Source organism: Malus sylvestris, chromosome 17 (genome assembly GCF_916048215.2).
Source record: "Malus sylvestris chromosome 17, drMalSylv7.2, whole genome shotgun sequence".
NCBI classification, from domain to species: Eukaryota; Viridiplantae; Streptophyta; class Magnoliopsida; order Rosales; family Rosaceae; genus Malus; species Malus sylvestris.
In genome coordinates this window covers 15,323,801-15,349,432 of record NC_062276.1, presented here as the reverse complement: position 1 = coordinate 15,349,432, position 25,632 = coordinate 15,323,801, and the positions used below count along the sequence as shown (strand labels likewise).

General features: G+C 35.2%; 2 protein-coding genes across 5 annotated transcripts; both read right to left on the bottom strand.

The window, feature by feature from the left end:
• Positions 1 to 1,069: 1,069 nt before the first annotated feature.
• LOC126609764 (beta-amyrin synthase-like) lies at positions 1,070 to 10,676 on the bottom strand. 4 transcript variants are annotated; one of them, XM_050277696.1, is made up of 16 exons: positions 10,413 to 10,676; positions 10,091 to 10,329; positions 9,033 to 9,221; positions 8,792 to 8,881; positions 6,037 to 6,234; positions 5,399 to 5,483; positions 5,109 to 5,275; positions 4,716 to 5,021; positions 4,463 to 4,582; positions 4,237 to 4,359; positions 4,073 to 4,171; positions 3,817 to 3,873; positions 3,514 to 3,704; positions 3,242 to 3,419; positions 2,973 to 3,061; positions 1,070 to 2,766 (listed from the first exon to the last, which is right to left on the bottom strand). In XM_050277696.1, exons 2-15 carry the CDS (start codon positions 10,289 to 10,291, stop codon positions 3,014 to 3,016), a joined length of 2,052 nt encoding a protein of 683 aa, XP_050133653.1. In that variant the 5' UTR covers positions 10,292 to 10,329; positions 10,413 to 10,676; the 3' UTR covers positions 1,070 to 2,766; positions 2,973 to 3,013. The 4 variants fall into 4 exon arrangements, with proteins under 4 accessions (XP_050133653.1, XP_050133650.1, XP_050133651.1 ...); XM_050277693.1 differs by having other exon boundaries at positions 2,973 to 3,137; positions 10,413 to 10,675; XM_050277694.1 differs by having other exon boundaries at positions 2,973 to 3,137; positions 9,033 to 9,218; positions 10,413 to 10,674.
• A 12,202-nt stretch (positions 10,677 to 22,878) lies between these two features.
• LOC126611831 (uncharacterized) lies at positions 22,879 to 25,173 on the bottom strand. Its single transcript, XM_050280173.1, has 2 exons — positions 24,770 to 25,173; positions 22,879 to 23,149 (listed from the first exon to the last, which is right to left on the bottom strand). The coding sequence occupies exons 1-2, from the start codon at positions 25,171 to 25,173 to the stop codon at positions 22,879 to 22,881; spliced, it is 675 nt and encodes a 224-aa protein (XP_050136130.1).
• Between the last annotated feature and the right edge of the window lie 459 nt (positions 25,174 to 25,632).

Here is a 25,632-nt window from a genome sequence, read left to right as displayed (position 1 = left end):
TTTTGATTGCCAAAAAGACCAGTACATTTAGGGAATTTTGATCCTACATTCAAAATAGCAAAAGCTCTCTTAGTGGAGCTCTCAGTATGTCTATCCAATCATTGCTCAAAACCCTTCCCAAATCCTTAAAATGCTCAATCACAGAACATATAGAATCATAGACATAGGCAAGCCAATAAGCAATTTCTATACTACTCTATCTCTAGATAACTCTTCACCGTAACTCTTCATTTGATAAATGATATCAAACATACACGAAAAGGGATTCATCATCTTTCATTCTAGTGTATTCAAAATCTCTACATAATCCTTGTAGCTTCACACTCTTATCCTGTTTATCAGCTCTAAATTCTTGCTATAACATTTCCCAAGCTCCTTTGATGTTTACTCATTTGAGATTCTGGTAAAGATTTGATCAGAGACAGCTCCTTGAATCAATCCAAGGGCCTTGGCATCTTTCGTCTGCACCTCAGCAAGAGTGCTTGATTCCTTTTTCTCCTTCTTTGCATCAGTGGCTCTTTCAGCCAACTCCTTCAATTCAGGGATTCAAACCCTTTCTCAATGAGATCCCAAAGTCCATGAGACTTGAGAATGGTTTTCATTCTGATTCTCCAGAATTTGTAGTTTCCGCCATTGAAAACTAGTGTACTAAGTTTAGAACTAGTTGATCTAGCCATATTAGACTCAAATCTGACAGATTTCAGTGTTTACAAAGCTCAGTATTGCAGAGATGAAGCTTGTTGTGAGCTTGATCTGCTAGCACAAATTCACTCCCAAATGAAAGTTTAATTGAACCTAGGGTCTAAGGCCATGTTATATTATGTAATTTAGGTGGTTTATGATGGTTTTATTGCAATAAAATTCAACAAGAAATTGAAATGAAGAAAGTTGCAGAGAACAATGGAGAAGGGGAGAGGTAGAAGATGATGGTGCTGTTACACAAATTCCTTACTTCTCGATGAAGCATTACAAGCATGTAAGGTGTGAAAGGCCATAGGCGTATAGCCGTTGGACCTCCACTACTAAACAAACAGAAGTGATCATGCGTAATGCACATGGATCACTGGAGTAACTCATCCAATATAACAGATGGCACCCATTAAGCTTATAAGTTTTTTATAATCCTGACCATCCATTTACGAACACTTAAACTGAAATGCAAAGCTTTTCAAATGAATCAAAACATTAAGTTGAATATCAGAGTGCGCAACGAACAAGACTAACAAATAATAAGAATATTATTAAACAAACGAGAATGCCGAAACGGCTATAAAACCCGAAGAGACTGCATTGTAACTAACTTCTTCTTAACTGAATAACAAGCATGCTATTTATAATAAACTAACCCTAACCCTAAAAGGTAAGAAACCGAAACTCCAATGCTAACGGGCTAAGCCCAGAAGACCAAACATTGTAATAAACCAAAATACAAATATTTTCCAACACTCCCCGTCAAACTCATGTCGATATACGACATGGATTTGCAAACAAGCAAATGCGGACTGGCTCCGTTAGACGGACAGACAGACAGGCAAGCTCTGCAACGCGGACAGATAGACGGGCAGGCTCCCCAACATGGACAAACAGACGAACTAGCGAATTGGCAAACTGATTATGGTTGGCAAACTAGCTAGTATTGAGAGTATGAAAAGAACCCGTCACTAAACGGACGAGATTTCCATACCTCAATTGTACCAACAAATGAACAACGACAACAACTCGTGTTGCCCTAAAACAAACTTAACTATGTTTTTTTTCCTTGCCCGTGTGGGCCTAAAACCAACAGCAAACAATTTTCTTTTCCTTTTTTCTTTTTTTTTCTTTCTTATTTTCTTTTCCATTTTTTTCCTTACTTCCCTCTTCCCTTTTCCCTTTTTTCATTTTTCCTTCTTTCTGGACTGACAAACTGGAGATGCATGCCATACACCTCCAGCATTAGTGCGGCGGCAGTACGATTGCAGGCGCAAAGCAAGCAGACTTCGACAAGGAACAGAGGTTCAAAGGCGGTCAAGCTGCAGGGTCGATTAAGCAGTGGTGTAGGCGTGATGCTCAGGCAGACGCATCCACGGTAGTGATTTCTAGGTTTCATTCAAATACAGTGATGGATCGGGGTTAAAAGTGGGTTTTGCGGCAACAGTGCGATGTGGGTTTGAAGACAGTCAACAAGACGGCAAGGCAGGATCTGGAGGAAAGGAAGGTTCAGGTTTTTGTTTTCTTTTGCAAACTAAACCAACGACAAAAACAAGAATACATACATACTGACAAACAGAATACCAACACGACCAAGCAGATTAAATCTCGAAGGATTGAACCTGCTTTGATACCAAATTGAATATCAGAGTGCGCAACGAATAAGACTAATAAATAATAAGAATATTATTAAACAAACGAGAATGCCAAAACGGCTATAAAACCCTAAGACACTACATTGTAACCAACTTCTTCTCAACTAAATAACAAGCATGCTATTTATAATAAACTAATCATACTAAATAACAAGCATGCTATTTATAATAAACTAATCATAACCCTAAAAGGTAAGAAACCGAAACTCTAATACTAACGGGCTAAGCCCAGAAGACCAAACATTCTAATAAACCAAAATAAAAATATTTTCCAACATTTTCTTCATAAACATGGCTGCAAAGCTTAGACATGAACAAATGGAACGCGCCTGCAGTATTCTGCAAGAGCCCACAGGGGAAAAATATTTCTATAAGAAGGATAATGTAGCATGCAGTTCTTCTTGAATGATCCAGTGATTTCCTGCCATACATAATTAGTGATTAGAAGTTATAAATCGTTTGAAGTACAAATTTGAGCATACGTAGAAACAACACAACACGATATGTTATTTTGTTCATATTTGAACTCGTCAAGTTTGCGATACTAGTAATAATAAGAATTTTTTTATTTTATTTTTTTTTATTTTTTTTTTTGGTGGGTTGGAACTAATGTGGTAAGCAAGATACCTGCTGAGGAAAATCACCATTTTCCATCTGAGAATTGATTATCAACTTTGCTGCACAATGAAGAGGTGTGGGGTCTCTTTCCGCCTGCCCTGCATGAATCAAACCCATCATAACCCAAGCTGTGTGTACTAAATTTGATCGGTTTCCTTCAAGAGGAACGTACTCCTGTATCACCCGTCATAAAGTGAAATACTTTAGTCCAAGACAATGAGATTAATTAAGAATTACTTGCAGCTAGCTTCAATCATAATCCACCTCTCATATTTTACCTTTTTTGGACATGAAAGGTAGCTCTCTCCCCAACCACCATTCTCTTTCTGGATTGCGAGTAGAAAACTAATAGCTTTGCGGATGGCTGCACAATTGTTGAAGGTCTTACCAGCAGCAGTTAGACCTCCAAGGGCAAACCAGGTACCATATGTGAAGCAAATTCCCCATTCCCCGTACCTGTGCAAACGTTTCTTCACTAAGTTCTTTTTCTTCACTAGTTTTTAATCAAAGAAAATTATTAAATCAATTTTGATTTAATCATATGATATACCATGAACCATCTGCCATTTGTACATTTTCAAGGTACAGTACAGCAGCCGTAATAAATTGATCAATCTCTTCCTTCCTGTGGCCAGGGTATAACTTCTTAAACAAAACAAAAACCTGGATTGCAGATGCAGTGCACTCAACGTATTCATGCTCAACCACAATGGCCTCAAAGAATTCTGTGGGATTCAACATCTGAGGGGAAAAAAGGACAATATCCTAGTTGGTATATACTAAATAATAATGATTTAAAAAATTTTAGTTTGTTACGCGTCTGACTAAGACTCTAATTCCTTAAAATTCTTACTTCCAACCATTCTGCTGCTCCTGCTGGTTCCCAACCTGATAAGCCACCATTCTTACTCTACAATGAGACATATAGTGAGATTTGTAATGAATAGAGAGACCTAATAGACCATGAACTGAAGAAAAAATGTATTGAAATGTTAAAAGTTTATAAAAATTTTAAAGTAAGGCAGCCATGCATTAGCTCCAAATTTGATTGCGGCAACAAAATGCAACTCAAACTCATATCTATGACTGTCAGAAATAATAGTTGTCACCTGTAGGGAAATTAGGACATTGACAGCATCGTATAACCGCTCAGGCTCCATTTTTTCACCAACTATCTCTGGTGGCATCATCGATAAAAGCAGGCAACACTGTAGAGGGGGTTATGGTGAGAAAAATTGAGATAACATTTAGACATCTAAGTTGAATTTTTTACCTTTAAACCCTCTGCAGTGCAATCAGAAAGTTGCCATCCATGGTCTTGATCAGAGAAAGTCCACGATCCTTTGGAAATGTGGCGGTACATGCTTTTGAAATCACCTGACGGATTGTCCTTGACCTTAACAATTTCAATCCAAAACAGTCACTAGTTAGAACAAAATAATGGATGCACATTTACATTTTACAATTATGAAAGTTGAGTTGACCATATAAAAACGAACCTGAGATTTCTTGATGAAGTCATGTCCTCTAGCGAGTGTGGGTGCAATTTCATCAGTTAGATTGGAAGCGAGCAAAGCTTGAATGGCAAAACCAGTATCCCACAGTTGACTGCCAAAACTCTGCATGTATCAATAAAATGTATCAATTTACAATGCTTTCCAATTATTTAGAAGAGTAAACCTTTGAAACAGAAAAAAAGGATCAAGAACAATTCATCGTATCATATATTGTATTAACAAAATGTATACTAACTTGCATCTTCATCCCATCCTCAGCAACCCATAAATAATCCGGTATCCTGGCAAGATGCTTTTTAAAATAATCCCCATTTGGATCTTCCACCCAACAAGCCAGCATGCATAACACCTTTTCCACAGCTCCAATGGTAATGTATCTGCTGTTTTCATCTTCATAATGAACATGCTTCATTGTTACTTCAAGAGCCCTTTTCCTGATCAGCTTGTTAAACGGCCAGCGAGTAAGAAGAGGCTCCGTACATACGTACAGACTATCCCATAGAAAGTTCTGTATCCAAGGATGAGGGTAGTAGATGTCCACCTGCAATCAAATTATTACTGCAATCAATTTATTTACCAAAACAAGGAAACATGAACTAATTAGCTAACTTAATCAAGTTAAACTCACTTTAGCGCAGTGATGACGCACTCCCTTCCAATTAATTTCGTCATAAGGTTGAGCATAGAGTTCTTCCCTTAATTGTAGTATGAGAGGTGTGATTGGACCAACAAATCTTTTCCCATATAAATATGACATAGGCATGTAAACCATCCTACAGTAGCACCACATTTTTGCTGCATTTGCATGATGTAGAAGAGATTAAAAAAGAAGACTAAGGGTCGAGAGAGACTAATTAAATCAATCAACATGTGAAAGATTGAATTATTTGTACTTGTGGAGTACGGAATTGCGCGAACCTGGATGCACAGGAAGAAATGAAGGTAGAATCCAAAACTCTGGGGGCATTGGGTTGCTTCCGGACCACTCAAACACACCAAGTATCTACAAGAATCAATTAAGCAAGATTAATCAGAAAGAGAAATGCTCTTATGGTTGCACTGCAGTGTTCTCAAACTGCACTAGTACTAAAGTGAAGCAACTGTTTCCAAAAAAAGAAAAAAAAAGTGAAGCAACTAGTCACGTTTTATTTTCGATAAAAAGAAAGTATTATTACATTGATAAAGTAAACACAATTTAGACACACAATGCCAAATATGACTCCATCATTCTTCAATATACCGAAATAGTCAGGGTTAAATATGATTTTGGTGTGCTACATGCAAAGTCATATTTGACTTAATCTATTGTTAATAGGGGCCCACCACTATTATAGGGTGTATCAACAATAATATTAGTTTTGTGTGTCTAACTAACATTATTAAGAATTAAGAGCGATACATCTTTATACGTTATCGCTATTTGCTAGCAAATAATCTCATGAAATTCAGCTATATATGGCATAGATAAAGTATCAATATGTCGTTGACGATTTTCTATAGTGATAGTGCTAAAGCCTAATAAAAGCAATTAATCTTAGTGTTACACATAGGCATACCGAAAGCCAAGTTTTACCCCAAGAGGGGATGTGGGTAACACTGCCATGATCAAGAATCCACTTTCTAGCTCTTGCACAAGCATTGTCTTGGCCACCATCAGGGCCTTCTCCAAGAATACGCATACAAATGTAGTTGAGAGCTGTGCAGAACATGGTGCTGTGTCCTTCAATGTGAAATCCCCAACCACCATCTTGGTTCTGTAATACCCGAAAAAGTAATGGATATTAATTAGCATTATTTATTCAGTATTTTTTTAGGGTCATTTTGATTCCGGTCCCTAATCAACCTAGTTGTTAGAATGAAACCTTAATTGTTTAAATAGTTTGATCAAGGTCCCTAGCATTATTTAAGAGATTTAACTCATGCATTTATGCATTCAATATCCCACAAATTATGAAATTTAAATAAATCCAAATAATATTGTTACAAATATAACAATTACTTAAAAATCAATAATAGAGTAATTTGTTCTACGCGTACTTCTAGCAAAAAAAATGTACCCACGTATTATTAATATAATGCAAGTAATAACTATTGCTATATTTTAAAACATAAAATAAACACATATAATTAGCATGGGTACATTCATAAAAAAAATATTGGTACAAATTAAATTAAAAATATGGGTACATATTAAAATTCAAAACTATGAGTACAAATTAAATTGAAAATATGGGTACATATTGAAATTCAAAATTATGGGTAGAAATTAAAACTAAAAAGAATATTGGTATAAATTAAAAAACAAAAAAAAGGATACAAATTATAAATAGATATGAGAAAAAAATACTAAAAAAATTATATCTGAAAATGATTAATAAACATTTTTAAATTGACTTATAATAACTTGTAAATAATTTAATATTCAAATAATGACATGAAGAAAAGTCAAGGGACATTGATCAAAAATGAAAAAGGAATACGGTTTTAATTAAGGGAGTTTTAACGAAAAGCCCACGGTACTGTTTACTTTAACGAAAAACCACATTTTTACACTAAAAAGTCAAACCTGATACTATTCACTTTACCCTTTATTTTGTCCTTATCATTAAAACTCAAAGTTTTTAAGCCCTTTTCATTAGTTTTCCTTTTAATTAAGGGTATTTTTTATATAGGCGCCTCTTTTAATAATTTAATTAAACATTCTTCTTACAATTAAGGTGCCACTTATTTTGTAAGTAACATCCTTTTAATGCCATATTACACGATTTGCCATTATGATGTACCTTTAATTAATTAATAATTATCATGTTAATATCCCAAATCTCCTAAAATGTAGTAGATTAGTTTTAAAAATCTTAACACATCAAACCTGGTCTAATTATGCTTCTAACGTGCATTTTATTCCTAACTCCATACCATACAAGTAACTAACGTTCTATCTTATTCTACAACCATTAGCAATTTTTTCATGTCACTGCTTTCCTCAATTGGCCGATCAAACCCTCTTTCGTTCTCCCTTGTTGGTCATATTCATTTCCTTCATATTTCATTTTATGTACACCTCTTAATCTGAGTATCTATATCAAGGGGTATGCTTTTTGTTTTTGCACACTTTTTACCCATCTTTCCATCTTTTTCACGTAACATGGTACATTTGGGAAATAGAATTTAGTGGTACATTTTTTTTAAAAGGATAATTTGGTACGTTTCAAACCAATATATTGGTATGTTTTAAGTTAGACTGGGTACGTTTCAATTTAGCATTGGTACGTTTCAAGTTGTTATTGAATGTTTCAAGGTGAAATGGGTACGTTTTAATTTAGCATCGGTATGTTTCAAGTTGTTATTGGTACGTTTCAAATTGACCTGAATACGTTTCAAATTGATTTCAATTTAAAATTCACATTTATATATGGGTACGTTTCAATTTAGCATCGGTACGTTTCAAGTTGTTATTGAACATTTCAAGATGAAATGGGTACGTTTCAATTTAGCATCGGTACGTTTCAGGTTGTTATTGGTATGTTTCAAATTGACCTAAATACGTTTCAAATTGATTTCAATTTAAAATTCACATTTATATATCTTGTGCCGCCGAATAGCACTAATCTCAGTCCAAAGACTCCAAACTCATCCTTTTTATCAATAACTTTTATATTTCAATAATAATTTTATGATGTGAACGAGCCAACAAAAGGGGTATAAACCCTGACACCAAAAAAAAATTCAAAATACAAAGTTTATAGATAATATTGGTGATTTAGTTAATAGCCATTAATAATATCCGTAAAAAAAAGGTATAAATCCTGACAAGCCAAAAAAATTCCCCTTATCAACTAAAAGGATAAAGTGGGAAATCAACATATAGCATTTTTATTTAAAAAATTAAACTAATGACATGTAAATAAAATAAATTTAAAAATGATTAGATGGACACTAGTTAAAGGGTCTTAATCAAATTTTTAAAAGAAACAAATGTTTAATAAAAATTATGTAAAAAAAGAATGGGGGATTCTAATTTTCCCTTTAATTAATGAGAAGGAGAAATGAGGGATAGGAACCTAATTTATCCTTTGTTTTAATACAAGTGGGACTTTAGATGTAGAAGTGAAAACTCTTGGGCAACTTAACTGCAACCCTTGTTAGTAGTTTAACACAAAAAAGCACATTTTGAAAAATTAAAAATTTGATGCAATTTGTGTGAGCAAAGACCATATATATATATATATATATATATATATATATATATATATATGTATGTATGTATGTATGTATGTATGTATGTATGTATGTATGTACGTATGTATGTACCTGATGATAGTATATGTAACGCAAAAATTCTTTGCGGTGTTCTGCAGGGAATACAATATTAAGATGTCCCGTAATGTATGTGCACATGACCTGCAAATTGAGTAGGAAATTGGAAAGTAATTAGCAACCCCCTAAAATTCGGAATTTGGTAAAACTCGAGAATATATGTGCTATATATTTTTAAGCCCCAAAACGGGAACATGAGATTCAAATAACATGATAGTAAATAGTAAATGCTCACCAAAGGAGGAAGGAAAAACAACGGGCCAGTATTTTCAGCCGGCCAATGGCCATCACTAGCTTGCAAAGCTGAAAGGAAGTGGACAGACCTTCTCAATGCAGACGTGGCCTTTTCGTATGTGATTTTCTCTCCATCCTCAACTTTCACTGGGGGAATTGTTTGTTTGAAGTTTTTCTCCCTTAGGAACTGCTGGTTAGTGAACAAAAAATTAAGAGCGATACTAATGAGAGGATTAAAGTTATGATGATGATATTATTACTAATTAAATGTTATTAAACCCTAAAATTTTAATGGTGTTGCCCATCAGATAAGAAATGAAAACTTGTAAGTACCAGAAACAAGACAAACAAAAAGTAGATGTTTGTTTGTTTGTTTGGTGGTTTGTTCTTTTTACAACTTGATGTGCATTTGCCGAACAAGGCTCCTTTATTTTCCCCAACTAGGAATAAGATCGAGAGAAGCCCAAAAGCCCCCAACCAAGAAGGGGTATATTTATATTAAGGGTGGGGAATAAATTGGTATCAAACTCGACATTACAAGATTCGAACATAAGTACGTGAAGAGGAATATTATTAAACCCTAGTACCAACCACGGTATATTCATCTTGAGAATGTTAATTGTTACCAAAACCATTGATCATGTTCGACGAACACAGCTTACAACTTTCATCGTACTGTGCTCTCCAACATATGGTTGACTAAACAATCTCTAAATTTAAATTGATTATTATTATTATTTTTTTTTTTTGCAAACATAATCTTAAGATGACGTGAAAAAGTAAAATAACGTCTCTGATTATGCAATTATTATATGGTACATTAATAATAAGTGGTGGATAAGTAGGTGCACATATAGAGTGGGCACATGTATTGTTTCTAATTAAAAACTACATGGGGTGGAACCTAGATAACTAGAACTCACATTTAGTAGAAACATGATCAAATAAGTATCATAGGTTCATATTGGTGGGAAATGTTATTCTTGTCAAATTGTGGCTTATATTTGCAGTAAATTAATTGACAACATTATAAGTTTGGACGAACTAATTAAAGTATACCTGCATTCGCCATAGGAGGTCACTATTAGGTTTAACCTGATAGCGATTATTGTAGAAATGAAGACGAGCTTCTTCCACCTCAGCTCGCTCTTCGGTAGTTCCTGCTTCAGGGTCAAACTCAAATATCTGCCTACCCACGAAGTTGTTTGTGCTGTAGATGTATGGATCATTGCCACCATCTGCGACCTTAAGCTTCCACATTTTTCAATATTCGTTATTTCTTTCTTCTTATCAAGCACCTGTTGCATGCAAGCAATTTATAAGTCATAATGTATCTTTATAGGAAGTGTAACTCGCACACTCATTTTTACCTCCTACATACCTTGTTAATTTGTAGTCAATGATCTTCTTCAATTCATTTGATCTGATAGTCGAAAATTAAGAAGGATGTGCGGTAAGCAAAAATAGGTGTAGATAGCACTACCCTATTTATATCATCACTTTTTGAGAGAGAGAGAGAGAGAGAGAGAGAGAGAGAGAGAGAGAGAGAGAGAGAGAGAGAGAGAGAGAGAGAGCGTTGTATATAGAAACGTAACTATGCTTTCAATGGGCGAATGTACAAGTTAACTTCCTTTCTATATATATAGATAGAAACTTAACTGTTTTCTTAATGTGATCACCTTCCTTTGGATATATATAGATAGAAAGTTAACTGTTTCCTTAAATGTTTTGTTATTAAGAAGTTACTGTGTGGAAAGTAAGTTTATTTTGATTGCAATAAAATAAATTAATTAATTGAGTTTGTTTTCTTAAATCTTACGCATCCATAATAATAATTTATATTAATATTATTATAAATTTGATATGTACGATCAAATTCGGTTATCATTTTAAAATCATATGATAGTATACTAATGTCAAGTATAATCATTTTTTTAATACAAGTATAACCAAAATTTTATCAAGGAAAGAGATTAAAAAGATAACAAACAAAGAGTATCAAATATTGATTTTAATTTACTGAAAAAGTCAAACAAATTGTTAGGCACCTTTAAGGCCGAGTTGTTTGGACTGAAAACATTTGTTAGGCACGTTCTAGCCCAACCAACTGAACTTTAACTAATGACTTAGTGCGGTCCAAGTTTTCAAAGGTACTTTATGATGTAGGGATGTGGAAGGCAAAGATACCCTTTTTCACATCGAAAGAAGGTAATTCAGTTGATTTTTTTTTAATTTTCATAGAGGACAGTTGCTATCTGGTGGAAAAATTGTAGTTTCAAAAGGACAAAAGCTCGAGCTGTGAGATGAAAACTCATCCTTTGGCAGTAGTCAAATCAGCAACTTATATTGGATCATAAGGAATGAACTAAGAGGGAAGTATAAGGGGATCTTTTCCACTAAGGTCATCGAATCAAGTGATCTGAACTCTTGAAATTTGGTCTAATAGCTAAAATTATTATAACTTTTAAAGGGGATCCTTATTTTTAGTCATTGGATCAAATTTCAAGAGTCCGGATCATTTGATCCGATGATCTTGGTGGAAGAGATCAAAGCTCTGCACAAAAAGACACTTACTCAACACAAAAAGACTTCAAAACTCTGCAAACCTACTTGTTACAAAATCTTTTTGTTGTTCAGACACTCATTTTCTTTAGGGAACTTTAACGAAAATCTTCCGGTACTGTTCACTTTAACCAAAAACCACATTTTTACACTAAAAAGTCAATCATGGTACTATTCACTTTACCTTTTATTTTGTCATTACCATTAAAACTAAAAGTTTTCAAGATCTTTTCATTAGTTTTCTTTTTTTCTTTATAGATCTGCAATATCACTTGTAGAATAGATTTTTTGTATTAACTTCCTTTCTAAAAAAAATTCCCTTGCTTGCAAGAATTTGCCTACTTGTAGTCAATTTTTGCCTGAATAAGTTTGTAGTCATTTTTTGCCTAAATAAGTTTAAACTTTGCCTGAACACTTGTATTTGTCATTTCTTTTCAAATTATTAGCCTTATATGCAATTTACTTTCTTGTTAATTAACATTTGATGAACAACTAACCATCCTTTACTTCCCGGTCTTTCCTTTCTATCATTACTTGCATTACTTTTTGTCTTTCAATTTACTTTGCAGTTGCAAACTAAGATCCGATTATTTTAGGATTGTCTCTTGTCATAAACACCAAAAAAATACAAAGTCCTTGATGACAAGGCATAGGAAAAAACTTAAACTATAGATTAAACTCCTCTATGACACAATCTTATGATTAAAAAGTTCAATTTGTTTGTGACACAAGCAAACGGCCAAAATGAATACCGATTGTTTTAAGAAAAGTAACTTTGAACTGAAAAAAGACAAAACTTATGATGGGAAAACCCAAAAGCACAACTCTTATCTTTTTTTGTTAAAGTCAAACTATTCTCGGAAAATAAACAAAATGAATACAACCAAAATGACAAAAGATTTGGTGCTAAGTTGTCGGACATACATCTGGTCCCTCACCATACTTCCACCTCTTTGTTTCAACCTTTTGTTTTCGTTGGAAATAGAGAGACAACGATATGGGACTAATTACGGTACACACATTATATACACTTACATACATACATATATATATTTATTTTCGAACAATCGATATTGTCTACACTAAGAGAAAAGAGTAGACTTAGTCTCACAATGTGCTAACAATAATATGGTTCAAATTCGTTTTTGGCAAGAATCGAAGCAAAGACTTCTCACTTACAAGTGAAAAAAAATACTACTAGACCGTAGTACTAAGTAGCATTTATTTAATATATTTAACATCTAACAATTAAGTAAGCAACCAAAAAAAAAAAGAATATATCATTTTTAATTACATATGACTGTTAAATAATTTGTGTATTAAGTAAATGCATAAACACTAGTACTAATAAAACACATGAATTTGTCAATTAGTCATTGTCATGTACTATAATAAAAACTAGTTATAAAGAACTAGGCAATCCGAGTATTAAGTAAATACATGAACCCTAATCAAACATCAAACGAATACGGATGAATAATCACAAACATGAATATGAAACATCTCAGCACAAGAGAAACGAAATTTTCGTCCCATTTCTATTCAATTTCCATATCATTAGCCTAAATAATTCTTAGATTTTTTCTTCAAGTCTAGGTTTGCGTCTAGTGTTCAATTTGGGAGTTTCTGTTAATTAGGGGTTTTAGGATTGATGTATGAACTATGCCAAGTCGCCAACGTCACTTAAATGTTGTTGGCATTTTATACTGAGATATATAAGTCATTTAGTTTTAGTACAATGATATTATTTACACTTAAGAATAAGGGATTGAGCTAAGTCACACAATGAATCAGCAATAATAATATAGTTTAAATATGTCTTAAGCTAAATAAATATGAATAATTAATTTTTATATGGAATGGAGTGTATTCAATAATATGTAGGACACTAATAAAAAAAACTCATTTGTTAATTTGTCAATGTCATGGATAAAGAACCAGTTAACAATTGATGGCCATGGTGACGTAGTATGTCCAAATCAAACTTTCTCTTTTGTTCAACCACTTAAACCATTAATTAATGAAACTCAATTGTATGCTTAATTGTGTAGTAAGAAAGATGTAGGAGCAAGTATGGAGAGTCGTGAAAGCACAAAACCCAGAAATGTGCTAGTTTGACTTGTGCAACTATATATGGAGAAAACGAAAAGTAGAAATGTGCAAGTAAGTTGATAGCAGGAAAAATACGCCAATAGCTAGCTGGTAATATAGCGAAAAAATTAAGAAATGTATGGCGTGCACTATACTGCAGATAACTAGCTAAAGAGATATAGCAGAAGAAACCACGCAGATTTCCAGGATTTGAAGATTGAATGGGCCTCGTGGATTAGCAAAGTTTTTTTTTTCTTCTAATATCTTAGTCAACATTTTGTGTGATGGAATCTCTTATATATTTTGACACAAATGCATGCATGTTATTATAAAACCTGATAGTTTTTACACGATATGAAAACGACACTAAAATAACGAGTTTCGAGTCAAAATAATAATTAATCGGATCGTTATCGGATCATCCATTAAAAACGGGTCCTTAACGGGTTTACGCTCACGTAACCTGTGGGTAACACGTTTCGACTGTTAAGAAAAAAATTATTTTGATGATTTTAAAGTTAAACTACTAAATAAAAAACTTACTATAAAATACAACAACCATAGTGTATATATTGTATATTAAATATGTATTATTGTATTTTTATTCTATATAAGTTTAAAAAATTTAAGTTTTATTTATTTATTTATTTTAATTGTGAGATTTTCTTATTATCGTTAATGTTATAAATTTTACTTGATCTATTACCAAATTTTTTTTTTTTTTGAGAGAAAGACGATATTAGATATTCATTGCAAATAACGCAACACGAGTACAAATTGAGAACAAATTGAAGATAGCATGCATATTGGGTAGGGGTGAGGCCCACTGTTCTTTAAAGACAAAATATATCTTCTTTTTTTTTTACCCCCTCAGGTTTTTTTTTTTTTTAATAAATAGGGTAAATTATTATAATATTTTAAATGAATAAAAAAAAAATTTGCCACGTGGCATAAATTTGGCAGTCATGACAACACAAATATGACAGTCACGTCAGCTCTTAACGAATCAATTGATGAAAAATGTAACGGATGTACTATATTGAAATAAAATAGTAGGTGAGGTATGAAAGTGAAATGTTTTAAAGTTGTTGTAAATAATTGAAATCAACCCCAAACATGAGGGGGTAAAATGTAATTTACTCAATTATTAACCTTATATGTAATTTACTTTCTTGTTAATTAACATTTGATGAACATCTAACCATCCTTTACTTCCCTGTCTTTCCTTTCTATCGTTACTTGCATTACTTTTTGTCTTTCAACTTACTTTGCGGTTGCAAACTAAGATCCGATTAGTTTAGGATTGTCTCTTGGCATAAACACAAAGAAAATACAAAGTACTTGGTGCTAAGGCATAGGAAAAAGCTTAACTATAGATTAAACCCCTCTATGGCACAATCTTATGATAAAGAAGTTCGATTTATTTGTGGCGCAAACAAACGATCTATTACTTATTTTTTCAATATTGAAGAAGTTCCTGAATTTAAATCTCCTCCGAATACCGATTGTTTTAAGAAAAGTAACTTTCAACTAAACAAGACAACTCTTATGGTGGGAAAAACCAAAAAGACAACTCTTGTATTTTTTGTTGAAGTCAAACCATACTCGAAAAATAAACAAAAAGAATAAAACCAAAACAACAAAAGATTTGGTGCTAACTTGTTATATATACATCTGGTCCCTCACCATATTTGCACCTCTTTGTTTCAACCTTTTGTTTTCTTTGGAAATAGAGACAACAATCTGGGACTAATTACGGTATACACACATTTATCTAATATATATATATATATATATATACACATACATACATACATATATGTATCTATATATATATATATATATATATATATATATATGTATCTATATATATGTATATATATTAAGGGGAGGGGGTGGACTTAGCCTCACAATGAGCTAGCAATAATGTGATTCAAATTCGCCTTTGGCGAGAATCAAATCTAAGACTTCTCACTTACAAGTAAAGAGAAATACCACTAGACCATAGTACTAAGTGACATTTATTTAATATATTTAACATCTAACAATTAAGTATTTAACCCAAAAAAAAAAGAGTATATCATATTTAATTACATATGACTGTTAAATAATTTGTGTATTAAGCAAGGTTCTAAAATACACTAGGTGCTAGTCGGGCGGTCAGTTGAGGCCTAGCACCTAGGCGCCCAGGCAGAAGCCTAGACGGTTTAGGCGGATTTAAGTAACAAATCATATAAATTTACTATATAACATATGAAATCACATTGAATCATACATTATTTTTTGAAATAAATAATACATATGCATGTATGTATGTAAAATTTTAGACTTTCTAAATTAGTTTTGTATCATTTTAGAAAAGCCCATATTAATGGGCCTTTATTCTCATTAATAAAAGTGAAGAAGGTTGGACTTTTCATTGTTGTTTTAATATATTACTAGCAGAGAGCACACACTTTGTGTGTGTGAACAATTTCTCTTAACAGAGAGCACACATTTTGTATGTGTGAACAATTTCTCTTAATAAGTGCATATTTTTTTTAATATTACATAATTATTGTTCTGTCCTCCTTATGTAAATATTGTGTATCAAAAGTGAGGGTAAAATTGGAAAAATAAGTATACGATTGTCATTTTCTAAAAAAAAGGGTAAAATAGGAAAAATAAGGATATGATTGTCATTTTGTCAAAAGGTACAAAATTACTATTTTGCCCTCCTTTTTGTCAATAGTGTGTATCAAAAGTGAGGGCAAAATAGAAAGAAAAAGGGAAAAAAGTTTACAATGAGGGTTCTCTTTATAGTATAGATAGATAACTTCCACCACCTCAGTTGCTTAAAAGAAAAACCTAATAGCTAAACTGCTATAGCCTAAAGTAACCAACTGCTTGAAAGTTAAAACCCTAACAAAAGCTGCAGCACCCATCTCTGCAATTGCAGATTTATCATCTACAACTTGCGACCGTCACCCTTCTCTGCAAGACTGCAATTGCAAGCTTCAAAGCTCTCTCTCTCTCTCTCTCTCTCTCTGCAAGACTGCAATTGCAAGCTTCACATCTACAAAGCCCTCTCTCTCGGACTGCAATTGCAAGCTTCACATCTACAAAGCTCTCTCTCTCTCTCTCTCTTTCAAGACTGCAATTGCGGCCGTCACCCTTCTCTGCAAGACTGCAATTGCAAGCTTCACATCTACAAAGCTCTCTCTCTCTCGTAGACCATGTCGAGGCTCATTTCAAGCAAACTAAGAGGGCGATGGCAAGGCGGAGACACTGGGATTGTGAGTCGCGACAATATGTTTTTCCCCTCTCTCTCTCTCTCTCTCTCTCTCTCGTAGACCATGTCAAGGCTCATTTCAAGCAAACTGAGAGGGTGACGGCAAGGCGGAGACAATAGGATTATGAGTCACGATAATATGTTTTTTCCTAGACCGCCCAGCATCTGCCAAAGCCACCTAGCCCACTTAGGCGGCCGCCTTACGCCACCTAATATCTTTGGCGATTTTCATAAGCGATGTGGCCGCCTAGACTATTTTTTAGAACAATGGTATTAAGTAAATGCGTAAACACTAGTACTAATAAAACACATGAATTTGTCAATTAGTCATTGCCATGTACTATAATAAAAACTAGTTATAAAGAACTAGACAATACGAGTATTAAGTAAATACATGAACAGTAATCAAACATCAAATGAATACGGATGAATAATCACAAACATGAATATGAAACATCTCAGCACAAGAGAAACGAAAATTTCCTCCCATTTCTATTCAATTTCCATATTATTAGCCTAAATAATTCTTAGATTTTTATGCAAATCTAGGTTTGCGTCTAGTGTTCAATTTGGGGGTTTCTGTTAATTAGCGGTTTTAGGATTGACTAGAAATTGATGCCCGCGCGTTGCTGCGAGATTAAAGGAACTATAAGGCATAGTTCTATCTTTACCTTTCCAAAAGCATTTAAATTGAATTTCTATCAACAATTAGAAACAACACAATTGTAAACATAAAGTTAGGTGGCCTAATGGTTAAAAACTATGTAAACCGCCTAGTAGACATCAAAAAATAAGTACACGAAAATTAAGGACTTGCTTCAGCTCGGAGCTCACAGGATTAACTTAAGTAAATCTCCCCCTAAGATCCTTAGATGTTATTTATGCTATGTATACAGGTACCTGCTTATGAGAAAGAATTTAATCATTATGTATGTGTTTTATGGATATTTTATAAACTAATACAAATTTTGAAGCAGCAGCAGAGTTTGTTTGCAATTACCACATAGATAACAGAAGGCAGGCAGGAAAAGAAGAAGAAGAAAGAAATAGAAAACAATAAAAGAAAAACAACCATTTCAAGGAGAAAGAAATAGAAAACAACAAAACAAAAATAACCAAGGAAATGTTACTTTTCAATTCTTAATAATGTCATCCAATCGTTTAGTATAAAGATAAACTGAATTTGCCTGTTGAAAATTTCTAGAAAATTTGCTATAAAATGTTACCTCACATTAGACTTCTTAATTGCATTCATCATATGTACATGGAGATGAGAAAGAGAAAAAACCTTTGCAAATGCTATATACCGAGCCGCCCTACAATACTGAATATTTCAGATAGCCACATTGTCTGTTTCAAGATACCAACACGAAAAAATGAAAAATACCTAAACAACGTAGTGCATACTCAGAAATATGTAAAGTTCCCCAAAAAAAAATATTATGTTTCAGAAAATTGTGTTCAAATTTCAAAGTTGATATAACAAAGGCAGCACTAAAACGCAATAATTTAGAACAGAAAAGGAAATGTAACTAAAAAAAGTTGACCGTTGAAATAAATCGGTTGTATCTGGAAAGCCTTTTTGTTGAATTCTTTAACAACCTAATGCAACTCAAACAATGAAGCTGAAAAGAAGGAAAAAAAAATTCACTGAGTGGACTAAGTTTTAAACACAAACCAAATACAAAGTTGCATTTACACCATTGCAACATGCTATCACTCCGGAATTCTCACGTAAAACCATACGACACAGAAAATAGAGTGAATGAACAGAAGTGAAACACTAATACAAACTAATAATGTCCAAATTACTTATACAAACTCTCTATAATATAGATATCCAGTCCAGTTTGTTAGATATTTTGGTCCCAAGGTATTGCACTATCTTTCATATGACTAATGAAAAATAAGCAAAATTGAAAAGGTATGATAAGCAGAAAACAGAAGGCTGGATGGGAATGGGTACTCCTTTTACTGTTTGTTTTGTTGAAGGATTAATTACATTTACCATTTCACACATCACTCAATGTATCCATATAAAATCACTTCTTCGTATAGAAGCACCGCATCGTGACTTATCAACCTCATGAAAACAACCATGTTCAGTTAAAGAAATTCCCTAGACTATCTTAAACTACTTCTTAACTTTGTCAGCCATACCAATCTAGTAAAAAATACACGTTTCATTCAATCCTTATTAATTCTAACTCCAAGTATCTCACCCTGCATATTATAGAAAAATCATAACAGAACATATAAATGAATTAAAAAACAGTGAAATCCAAGTATGCAAACCAAGTTTTATGCAATAATATAAAATGTGCTTTAGCACCACTCCTTATCCTAACCTTAATTCTCAGAACACCAAAATTCCCAACACCAATTGACAATCCAACCATGAATTTGCAAAACTTTCCCAAATCCCAATCTGGAGCATGCATTAAATCCTATCTAAAACTTGAATTCATTTTTACATAACGAAAAGTAGAAACATTGGGAAGGCCTAATTTCCTAAACTAGCTCTTGCTTTCTCACTCTTCAGCAAAAGAAAAAACAACAACAACAACAATAAAGCATTTTCCCACTAAGTGGGGTCGGCTATATGAATCCTAGAACGCCATTGCGCTCGGTTTTGTATCATGTCCTCCGCTAGATCCAAGTACTCTAAGTCTTTTCTTAGGGTCTCTTCCAAAGTTTTCCTAGGTCTTCCTCTACGCCTTCGACCCTGAACCTCTACCCGTAGTCACATCTTCGAATCGGAGCGTCAGTAGGCCTTCTTTGCACATGTCCAAACCCATTTTGTGTACGTGTTGATGCTTCACCGCCCAACATTCTGTGCCATACAGCATCACCGGCTTTATTGTCGTCCTATAAAATTTTCCCTTGAGCTTCAGTGGCCTACGACGGTCACACAACACGCCGAATGCACTCTTCCACTTCATCCATCCAGCTTGTATTCTATGGTTCAGATCTCCATCTAATTCTCCGTTCTTTTACAAGATAGATCCTAGGTAGCTAAAACGGTCGCTCTTTGGTATTTCCTGATCTCCGATCCTCACCCCCTAACTCATTTTGGCCTCCATTTACGCTGAACTTGCACTCCATATATTCTGTCTTTGATCGGCTTAGGCGAAAACCTTTAGATTCCAACACTTCTCTCCAAAGGTTAAGCTTCGCATTTACCCCTCCTGAGTTTCATCTATCAATACTATATCGTTTGCGAAAAGCATACACCAAGGAATATCATCTTGAATATGTTCTGTTAACTCATCCATTACCAACGCAAAAAGGTAAGGACTTAAGGATTGTTGATGCACAAAATCAGTGAGGACTTTGGTACAACAGAAAGTATTACGTTTGTGATCTTCGCTAGATTGTTTCGGTCATTAGTGTGGATAAGTATGTAAATGGATAGAGACAGGAAAACAAACACAAGACGACGTGGTTCACCCAGATTGGCTACGTCCACGGAGTAGAGGAGTTCTCATTAATTGTGAAGGGTTTACACAAGTACATAGGTTCAAGCTCTCCTTTAGTGAGTACAAGTGAATGATTTAGTACAAATGACATTAGGAAATATTGTGGGAGAATGATCTCGTAATCACGAAACTTCTAATTACCGAAGTGTGGTATCGTCTTCACTTGCCTTATCTGTCTCATAGGTAGATGTGGCATATCATCTTCACTTGCCATATCGTCTTCACTTTTCACCATAATTAAAAGACAAGTCTTATGGTGGGAGTATGATTTAGTTTTTAGTCTATTACTTATTGGTGGGAGTATGATTTAATTTTTAGTCTATTACTTATTTTTTTCAATATTGAAAAAGTTCCTGAATTTAAATCTCCTTTGAATACCGATTGTTTTAAGGAAAGTAACTTTCAACTAAAAAAGACAAATCTTAGACCATCTCCAACTCTTGGAGTAAAACCTAAAATTTTTAGTCCAGAAAATTTTTGTTTTAACTCATAAACAGATTTTCTACTCCAACCACTCTAGCCTAAAATTTTAACCCCAGATTATTAAATAATGAATTTAGGCTAATTTTTTTTTCAAATTAACTTTAAAAAAATTATGTATTTAAAATTAACTTAAAAAAAATATGTAGACCATCCTAAATTAATTTTATGAACATTTTAACCTAAAAATATTTAAATTCCGATAATTATTGAAAAATTACTAAATCGATACATGAAACACTATGGAAGAATAAAAAAATCAAGATAAAGATGTATAAACACAAAATACGTGAAACACGCAAGACACACAGAACACATATGAAGCACATACAAAACACATGATAGAGATGTACAACACACCAAACATGTGAAACACATGACACACACGAAACACATACCAAATACATACAAAACACATGATGAAACGCATGAAACACAAACCTACACACATGAAATGCAAACCTTCAATCGTCTTCTATATAAGCATAGGTTGAATATCTAACCATCACACAACATATTCACCAATCATCCAACTTTCAAGTGTTTTTGTTTCCTCAAAATCATCAATATCTCATTAATGGGTGATAAAAGAATGCGTTGCTTGGCAATGCAAATGGCACAATACCAAGCAAGCCTTACAATTGCAAATGCAAAAATGAACAAAGAAGCCGAATTTGCAAACTCACTTATGCAATATGAGCACCATGTCGAATCTAGTTATTGTGGTTGTCACATCCTAGTCTCGACTCCGCTGTAGCACGATATTGTCCGTTTTAGGCCCTGGCCATGCTTTCACGGTTTTGTTTCTGGGAACTCACACGAGAACTTCCCAGGAGGTCACCCATCTTGGGAATGCTCTCGCCCAAACTCACTTAACTTCGGAGTTCTGATGGAATCCAAAGCCAGTGAGTTCCCAAAAGGCCTTGTGCTATAAAGAGGTGAGCATGTAAGCTCAGCCAACCCGAGTCTCACCAAATCCTGGTGAACAGTCTAGGCACCTACCTCGATGGCTTTTTGAACCGAAATCCGAGTCAGCTGTCCTCCATTGTTAAGACCGTGCAAGATGATATAGCCAACGTGGTCATCGTAGTAACGTGCTTGTATCATGTTGGCTTCGAACGGCTGATTGTCGGCCAGATAGACCACGACCGATTTACTGTCCCAAAAAATGAGAACCTGATATAATGAAGAAGGGATACAGTTTGTTTGATGGATCCAATCTCGACCGAGCAATGCATTATACTTGGTCTTGGAGTCGACTATGAAGAATGCGATTATGTGATTGCGACCTGCAACGCTTACAACTCTCATTTGGTTTGGGACGTGTCACCGACAAAGCTGCTCATGGTTATCCTTGATGGAATAAGTTCATCGTGAGATCGTCGTAGTGCCTTCATGACGGAGACAGGTATAATGTTAATCGTCACCCCATAATTGACAAAATTTTTAGAAATTGGATAACCTTCAATGTGAGTCGTGACATACAACGACTTCAGATGTTGAAGATTAACCGAAGAAGAGCGAGGAAATAGTTCGGCCAAGGCTACTTTAAGCTTGTCTTCTTTGCTTGCTTGCCCATCTTTTTCAATGGCGATGAAATCGACCTGTGTTGCCTCCTCGATAATCACGTCCCCATCCAAGAAGTTTGGTTGGTGCGCGGTGGGTTAAAACTAGACAGGTAAAACATAGACCATGTTGATTTCCATATTTTCAAGAACTGAAGGGCCCATTGGATCTTGATCGTTGTTTTCTGGGTCATCGAGTGCAATAACGTGCTCTGGAGCATCTTCGACTTGATTATCTCGTTCTTGTGGAACGTCGACTAAACCTATTTCAGTATGGTTATCGTCCTCGAGATTGCTTGTTGCTGGGGTTTGATTTTGTCCCTGTACCGCTTTACGAGCCATTTCCTCTTAAGCGATTCGAGCATTTCTTGTGTCTAGGTAAGTATCCAAACGCACCACTCATTCTTTTTCATCGGCCGTAAGGCCGAAGAGAGATACAGCTGAGAAAACTTTGAAATGATGTCGTAAATACTGAAGGTCTTCAAGAGAAAAAATGAGCTCGGTGGTATCTAAATCAGTGTATGGGTTGACCTCGAAGTCGAGGACTCGAGCTTCGCATATATGTTGGAACTTGGCCTTCATCGCTGGATCAGTGGTTTTCTGGATAATCTGTTCAGCATCAGGGCAAGTTAACGCTAGGTCGAGGGCTTCTTGACATGTCTTGGGCAAACTGTACAAGTCATTGGCGGAATGGTTTTTATGAAAGTCCCGCATGTACTCTAAAGCCTCGCCGAGAAACGGGGGGTGCAGATTTTATCATATTTTAATTAGTGGCTCTGGCAAAGGCAACGGATGGAGTTTAATTTCCACTTCTTCTCTGAATTGCTCAAAACGAGCTTTCATTTTCTAGGGTCGAAGAAAGAGTTTGATGCACTTATCAGATTCCTCGATTGTAGTGTCAAAGTAGCGATTGATCACCTTTTTTTCCTGAAGCAATTCGTCCATAACTGATGGGGGCTATAGGCCGTCTTTACGACCTATTACTTCTTTCGGTTGCCACTTGGTAGCCGAAGTTGCCTGCGCCACCTGTCGTCGAACCATGCAGTTGATCCGTTAGCATCGCCGCTTCTGAGACTTAGATAACGCGGTATATACGCTGGTAGGAGAATTGTAGCTATACCATCGTTGGTCTCGTGGCTCAGGCGGCTTAACGGGTTTTTGGTTCGATGAACTCGAGCTACTAGAGTTGTGCGAATAATAATCCTCATTGTAGAACGGCGCGTCAAAGTCAAGACGATATCTAGCCGAGGGCAGGTCGTCAGGTCATTTTTTAGGGCATAGCCTTTCGAACACCTTCTGGCACTGTCCTACGCGGAATACCGTCGGGGATGTCGTTGCGACCGTAGATGGTTGTCGCAGTGTTTGAGCATAAAGAGGTTTTCCTTTTGGCTCAGTTAGGACAACACGTGTTTGGCAATGACTGCATAAAACCATCGACTTATCGGTTTCCTCTATGCTAGAGTCTGACATTGATTCCACTATGGCTGGTCCCGACAATTCTGTAGATGGTTCGTTTGAAGATAAATCGATCTTAAGTCGCTGCCGAGAGTTATGCTTTGGGATATGTTGTATCGGAACGAACCTAGCCTATCATTTCCCTTCATTTTTAGGTAAATGAGCATCCACCATACCAACTGTCGTCGAAGGGAAAGGGTCGACGTCAATAGTCATTTGTTTCTCAGGAAATTTTAACTTTCCTTCATCGATCCAGCTCTGAATGGCATCACGAAAAACGACACAGTTGTTTGTCGTATGCTTACTTGAGTTATGGTATTTGTAATATGTTTTTCCCTTCAACTCTTCGGCCTTAGGAACGTTATGCCCTTGCCGGAGTTTGATAATCTTTGCAAGCAACAACTGGTCGAAAATTGCATCAGCCTTAGTGATATTAAAAGTATAAACTTTTGATGTTTTGATTGTGGCTTCTTCAGAGGCTGGACGATTTTTGGCATCCTTGGAGTTAGGATAGGTCAATGCCTTACATATGTATAGCTTATCGATTACAATTTTGACTGCGTTTACACTGGCAAATTAGGAGTCTTCTCCTTCGACCGTTGCATAACTGACCGAATGATTCTTGTAGATTGTTCCTCAGGTCGGAGATTTCGATATTTTTTCTTCCTGGAGTAGATAATCATATTGCTCGACATGTTGAGCCAGTTCATACATATCCTGAAATTTCCCCCCCAAGAATTTCTTTTTGTATTTTACGTCTAACCCATTCAAAGCAAGCCTAACAAACTCGACTTCAGGCAGAGGTACTCGGTGCCAATTTCTGGCCGATTTAAACCTTGTAAGATAATCCATTGGTGACTCATCAGATGCTTGAGCCATCCTGGCCAATGAAGACACTGACATTTCTATTCCCGGCCGATAAAATTGCTCATGGAATTTCTCGACTAGTTCCTCCCAATTTTGGATGGAGTTAGGCGGGAGGTTGATGTACCATGCGAATGCTGAGCCTGTTAACGATAAGTTAAATAGTCGCAGTTTATGGAAGTCACTATTAACATCTCCGCATTGCACAGTGAACCGGGCTACATGTTCTAATGAGGACAGGGACGATTCTCTAGCAAAAAGGCTGAAATCTGGAATCTTAAAGCCTTTTGGATATTCGAACTTTTCTACATAAGCTAGGTATAGATAGATGAACTTTGGGAATTTCGGCCCTTTTTCCAGGGCTGAATCAATCATTTTTTTGGACCTCAATTACATCGATGGATGCCGTTTCTGCGCCTTGGACAAAGTCGTTCATCTTGCTGCTTGATCCACCCTTTTTTTCCAGATCAATCATTCTGAGCCGAGCAAATCCTGTCTCGGCTAGTGACGCTGTTATTGAACTGTTCTTTGGAATAGGTTGTCTAGATTGGTTGGCGTAACCAATACTATATGTATTGCTAACTAGGACCTCGAGCAGTCTAGTATGCACGGCGCTGTAACTACGTACTTCTTCGAGTATTCCTTTTATTTCTCGGCTGAACGTATGCTTAAACTGCTAAGATTATTCTTCAAACCATCTTCGGAAAAATGACCTAGTCGGTGGATCAGAGCCTTCACCACCATCCTCATCACAATCTTCTATTAAAACACCCCCGATTTTGTTAGGGGTTCCTGCATTGTGAGGTTGGTCGCCGAGACCAACCTCTTTTTCTC